Source organism: Cucurbita moschata, unplaced genomic scaffold (assembly GCF_002738365.1).
Source record: "Cucurbita moschata cultivar Rifu unplaced genomic scaffold, Cmos_1.0 Cmo_Scf00016, whole genome shotgun sequence".
Taxonomy (NCBI): domain Eukaryota; kingdom Viridiplantae; phylum Streptophyta; class Magnoliopsida; order Cucurbitales; family Cucurbitaceae; genus Cucurbita; species Cucurbita moschata.
Window position 1 is genome coordinate 4,100,238 of NW_019268532.1, and position 6,725 is coordinate 4,106,962.

Genomic DNA, 6,725 nt, shown 5'->3' on the forward strand with positions numbered 1-6,725 from the left:
AATGCTTTCGACCAAACTAGACTCACAGAGTTAGATCAGAGAAACTTGGAGACATGAATCCATGTTAAAGCTACAAAGCCCCCCTAGGGACCTAAAAGACCACGACGACAACCCTAGAAGATAAAGGTAGTCTCCTAGGCCGATAGTAACTTGCACGGCGTCTGTAGAGCTTTCGTCTTCACTTTAGTTTCTATACCACCAAGCCAAGCATGTGGCCGATTAAGGATGTGTGCGTGAATGTTCAGTTAAATTATTTAATTTAATTGTGATACTAATTAGTTTATCAATTTGCCTTTCTAATAAATTTCATTAAATAATAAAATACTCTTTACATGACACCTGTTTAAGGCATCATCCAATTAGATTCTAATTTCTATTAAGGATGGTTAGGAGAGAGTTAAGGCAATAATCATGAGTTTATAAGTAAGAAATACTATCTATGTTCGTATAAAGTCTTTTGGAAAAAAATTAAAATCAAAATTATGAGAGAACTAGTGCTTAAAGTGGACAATATTATACCATTATGGAGATTTGTAGTTCCTAACACGATATTAGAGTCATGCCATTAATTTAGTCACGTCAATAGAACTCTCAAGTGTCGAACAAATGGTGTACATTATTCGAGTGCTTCAAAGAAAGAAATTGAGCCTCAATTGAGAAGAGACTTTTCGAGGGCTCCATAGACCTTAGGGAAGGCTCTATGGTGTACTTTGTCAGTGGAGATTCGTGGTTCCTAACAATTCCCTCTTCCACCACAAATTGTCAAACTAGAAAACAACCAAGACTTTTCGAGGGCTCCATAAGCCTCAGGGGAGACTCTATGAAAGTTCGTGGTTCGTAACAATTTCCCCCTTCCACGACAAATGGTTGAACTAGAAAACAACCGTCCTGGCCAATGTTGTCCAAAAGTGGCTTTAGTTTTTTTCCCCTTTTGGCATTTTAGATTCATTCTAATTCTTGGAACTAGTAACTCAATCCAGCAAGCTAAAAGAGAACTGTGCTTCCATTTTATGCTATTCACTGGCAATACATACAAAACCATCAGCTCTTTCTTCACCTTCTTGCCAAAGGAGATGAGTGAGAGAGAAAGAAGTGATAAAGAAGGATTTAAATCTTCTGTCAGTTTTCACGTGGCAAAGAAGACCATCTCCTCTGCCATCATTCACCATTATAATCCAAAAGGACCCCCGTGAAGCATCGATAGCCCCCAAACACTTTCCTTCAATCTTGAGCTTAATGCCATAATTACTCCGTTGTTCATCGCTTTTGGCCTCTTTTCACGACACCCTTGCTTGCTCTGATTAGGAAAACCCTTCAAAAACGGGTAATTTCAGTTCAGACTAGGCAGTGATGAAGATCACACATCAAAACTTCATCAAAATAGCATAAGAATTTAATATTCGACAATTGAAAAGAATTCAGATAATGAATTACCTGCAGATGAAATTTGGGCTGTTTTTGAACCTAATCACTCCCACATGCATTGTGAATAGGCACACTATCACTCTCTTGGATTATAGGTTTCAGTAATCTTTTTGGATACTGTCCCAAGTTTTCTCTAAGTTCACCATCAATGGTGGCCAACGGATTCATAACAAATCCTCCTCTACTTTGCTTAATTGATTCGGAAATGACGTCTCTTTCGAGTGTATGATGCAGATCGTTAGGCAAGGCGACACAGAACTTTGAACCAGAATGCCGCTCTTCTGCTCGCCTCCAGAACTTGGAACTTAAAAATTCTGCACCGGGCAGCTTGCAACATGAGTTTTCGGCATACCCGCTATTAGTGACCCTTCCACTTGACAAACCCAAGTCGTAAGATATTTCATCTAATGCCATCTCCAGTCCATGTACTCGTTTCTCCAATGAATTCAAACCACTCTGAGAACTCCCAATAAAGCTCTGAATTCATTTCAGAAAGGGAAATTTCTAATCAGAAATCACCATTGATGCATGCATCTTACATTCACGGTAATTCAAAGTCAAAATAGATTAATAAAGCTTAAATGCTGACAAAGAACAAAATAATTCCCCCCAACCACTACCACCACCACCGCCAAACATGACCTGTACTCACCAATTGTGACAGACACTCTGACCTTCAGATGAGACATTTAGTTGACCAAATTAAAATGATTAAATGGCAGCCATTAAGTCTCCTTAGGAAAAGAAAATTTATAATCACAATGAAATTCGATACAGAAGTAGTTGACTAAAAGAAGCGTGAAGTTGAGGCATGTGGTGTTGTGATAAATGATGATTATTCTATAGACTCTAGAGACTGATTCCTAATTGTGCATGTGGAACTTTTAAGTATGAAAAGTCAAGCAACAGGTTTTGGGAATCACGACTCTCCACGATGGTACGATATTACCCACCTTGAGCATAAGCTCTCGTGACTTTGCTTTGGGCTTTTTCAAAAAGCCTCGTAAGAACCCATGATCATTCCCTAAATTAGCCAACGTGGTACTCCCACCCAACCATAACTAATGGGACCTATACACCGAGGAGAAAGCAGGCCATAAAGGAATAACGTGCAACAAAATATATGGTATAATCATAAAAGACAGACATGCCTACCTGGAGAAGGTTTAGAAGGCTAGATTGTTGGTTCTCAATCTGACGAAGTTGGTCACGAATGAGTGAGATAACTTCAAAATCTTTGTAGCTCCCGTAAGCTTCTTCACTTGAGCTGTCAACGGTAACATCCGAGTCTCGATTCTCATGCTCCTGAATGTCCCCATGCTCATCAAATGGAACTACGCGAGACCCAGATCTCAAATTGCTGGCCTTGTTAACTTTCTCATCACGCACATCATTATAAAGAACTCGTTTCGCATTGAAAATGGAATTTCCACTTCTACCATTCCCTTGGAAATCTATGTTTTCAGAATCTTCCCCAACAGCATTGTTCCCAGAATTAACTTTTGAGGAGGGGGAGTTTGATACTGCAATTTCAACTTTCCAAGATTTCTGGCGTTCCAGCTTAGATATGGGTGTGCTTGAAGTCTTATCTGTGTTCTTTGGACTGACCTTCTTATTATTAGTCACACGCGATACACCCATTGGAGAGGACCTGCTAGTGGGGACTGTTTTCTTCAATGGTGTTCGTAAACTGTCTTCATGGGGGCATGTGGAAGTGGGAGGAAAGCATCCGCCATTGTCATTATCTGACCCATGGAAGAACCCAAAAGATACTAAATGTGATATTTATATAAGCAAAATAAGCTCAACAACTTGAAACATGAATTGGGACCATGAACATTGAAATAGACAACCACCATACTGACAACTAATTCACTTTGAACTTACTAAACAAGATCCAAGGATTTTCAAATCAGAGGGACTAGCTCAGACCTAAGTATCCAATTCTCAACATTCCTAGAAGGATGAATAAGTATGAACAATGACCAATTCAAAATTGAAGTTCGATCGCCATGTACCAGATTGATAATCAAACTAACGTAATTGTAAAAGAAATTACCAGTTGAGATGTCTCCAGAAGCGTCAGGTATCTCTTTCCATAACTCCAAAGTTTGGTTCATCGTCTCCCGAACGACCTTGATCTGTAAATTGTACGCAGTCAATACAAAATTGCTCATGATTTTCCCTCAATTTCTATGAATCCCAAAGGTTTAACATATTACCTTATCAAATCTCCGGCTATCCAAAGAATTAATACACGATGATCTGTAGTCGACAGCCAAATCCCTTTCAGCGACGGCCACTCTCGCGAGAGTTTCTGCGGCCGCCTTCCTTACAGCCCAATCGTCATTGCTCAAGAATTCAACAATGCACGGCACCAGCCAGTCCAATACGCTTCGACTCGTCGCACCACCAACAGCAATGATACTCCCAATAAGCGCCAGTAACGCAGCCTTCGCCTTAAATCCATCGTTCTTAGCCAATTTCCCCAACCTCGGCAAATTCTTCCGCAGCTGCAACACATCCGGGTCAGGTGCCGCCTCAACCGCAGCCGCGAGACACAGAGCAGAACCAGTCTGCGAATTGAGATCCTGCTCAAGCGTAAGCGTCTCCATCAACGGCTTCAAGAAAACCGAGAATGGCGGCTTCGTGATTTGCGACGACATCAAAGCCATAGCGTCAACGCAAGCAGATCGGATTGTAGAGTCTGAATCACGAAGACGACGAACAACAGTAGAAATCATCTTCGACACAAAAGGAGACAAGGAATCTCCATGAAACTGAGAAAGAAAACCAAGAAGGTATACACATTGCTTCCTCACCGGCGATTTCGACGACGAATCAGTATTATGAATACACGAAAGAAATGGCGCGAATGAGTCACAGGTAAGAGCCTTAGCAATTGATTCCAACTCATTCGCCGCCATAGCAAGTGTATCCCGGTCCTCAAGCTTGTTGAGACAGGCAATAACTCGTTGCTTGAGATCGTGATTCGCGGCGGCCGCCGGCTGAGGCGGACTAAGAGACGAACGTTTAGAAAGAGACGCCATTGCCATTAAGAGCAAGAAGAAAAGAACTCAGTAGTTAATTCAGGAACATAAGAAACAGCGACGGCGGCCGGGAAGCATTCGAGTTCCGGCGAGAGAAACAGTCCAGCGGCAGAGCAAGGGCGGCGTGTGTCGGTACAGAAGGCAAGCTGTAAGCATTTTAAATGTTTAGAGGAGAGGGGCAAAGAAGGGAATTTGCTTTGTTGGCAATGAATTTTAATTTATTTTATATTTCTGTAATTTTATAATAGTAAACATTCCACAAGCCAGGCTGAAGTGTTTGGTTTGTCACCATCGCAATTTTCCACATTTAATTAATTTTGCTAATTATTAAAATCACATTTTAAAATTTTTAATTAATTAATTAATTAATTAAGTAGCCCAAAGTATTTTATTAAGGTTTACAACCACATTTGTTACATTATTAATCGGTTGAATAGAAAATAACAAGTCAATTATTAAAGCATATATGAAAAGAATATACATAATTATTTGTCAGGAGTATTCATATAACTTGAGAACCTGAACAACTCGAATTATCCAATTCAAAAACATAATTATTTGTTTTTGGTTGAATTGAATTTTTGAAAACCCGAAAATTTGGGTTGGTTCATGGGTTACCATTTTTTTTTTTTTTTTTTTGGTTAGGTCAACCAAACCAACCGATAGGTTACAGCTTAACCCAACCCTACCATACTTTTGAAATTATGATAATATTAAGAATATTTAAAATTGTGAATATCTAATATTTAAGTTTGATGAGATTTTAATTATTAATACAATATGCATGACTTTATAGTCTCAAAATAACATTCTAAGATAGGTAACATTAATAGTTTACGGTCATAATTAACCCGTAAAGGTAACCTAAAATAAATAAAAAGCCTTAAAATACATTAATGAAATACAATAATTCTAAATTACTCTAAATTGTAATCCACTCCAAATTTATAACAATGAAACTTCATTATTCTTCATGGAGCATGAATTAAAATATCTTTTGATAATTTCAACAGCATTTTGTTCACATCTTCGTTGAAATATTTTGTATGATTTATGTCTCTTGGCTCATATCAATTCTAAATATGATTTTTTTAAAAAAAATCAATAACCCAACCCAAAAATCGAAGGATAGGTTGGGTTGGGGATTGAGTAGTAAACTCTATTCAGTTTACTCAAGCCTCCCGCACAACCAGAAAATCGAGGGATATGTTTGGTTGGTTGAATAGTGAACTCTGTTCGGTTTACTCAAGCCTCTAACTCAACCAGAAAATCGAGGGTTAGGTTCAGTTGAGTTGAGTAGTGAACTCTATTCGACTTACTCATAATCTCCAACCAATCCAAAATTATGAGTTGAACCAAATAAATTAAATGTTGAACCAAATATTAAAAAAGAGAAAAAAACTGATTCAATAAATTAAATGTGTAGGGGTGTGATTGTAATAAACTTTAAATTTGAAGGGTATATGGGTCATTTTGTTATTTAATAATATTGAGGCATTATTAAATGGCGTGAAGAAAAGACAAAAGGCGGGGTATTTTGTTTCGTACAGTTGGATGGCTGAGAAAAGAATGGGAATAACGGGAAAGAATTTTTGTAATGACCAAACTGCCCAACTTTTTTTACCTACGCATTAATATTATGTACTTAATTGTACCGTAAATAAAAACATATTTTAAAAAATTACCGATCTAATTTTAAAAAACTCTAAACCAATTTAACCATTAAAATTTTTTGCTTAGTTGAATCTAACACAATCTAAATAAGTTTATAATCCAACTCAAACGGTATGAATCGTTAGAAATTACAGATCTCCACAATGGTAAGATAGTGTCCACTTTGAGCATAAACTCTCGTGTCTTTGTTTTGAGCTTCTCCAAGAGGCCCCATGATCAAACTCTAAATTTAGTCATGTCAATAGAATCCTCAAACGTCGAACAAAGAATTGTGAGCCTCAAAAGTGTAGTCAAAAGTGACTAAAGTGTTGAACAAGGAGTGTATTTTGTTCGAGGGCTCCAAAGAGGGAGTCGAGTCTTGATTAAGGGGAGGCTATTTGAGGGCTCTATAGGCCTCAAAGAAAGCTATATGTTCTACTTTGTTCGAGGGGAGGATTGTTGAGGATGGTTAGTAGGGAGTCCCACATTGGTTAACTTAGGGAATGATCATGAGTTTATAATTAAGGAATACATGTTCAATGCTACGAGGCCTTTTGGGAAAACCCAAACCAAAGCCATAAGAGTTTATACTCAAAT

At 38.1% G+C, this 6,725-nt stretch overlaps 1 protein-coding gene across 1 annotated transcript; it reads right to left on the bottom strand.

Annotated features, from left to right (window-relative positions):
• Positions 1–979: 979 nt before the first annotated feature.
• On the bottom strand, positions 980–4,615 carry LOC111454577 (TORTIFOLIA1-like protein 4). The gene is made up of 5 exons (XM_023096079.1): positions 3,648–4,615; positions 3,485–3,566; positions 2,581–3,170; positions 1,435–1,902; positions 980–1,312 (listed from the first exon to the last, which is right to left on the bottom strand). Exons 1-4 carry the CDS (start codon positions 4,479–4,481, stop codon positions 1,465–1,467), a joined length of 1,944 nt encoding a protein of 647 aa, XP_022951847.1. The 5' UTR covers positions 4,482–4,615; the 3' UTR covers positions 980–1,312; positions 1,435–1,464.
• Positions 4,616–6,725: the final 2,110 nt, after the last annotated feature.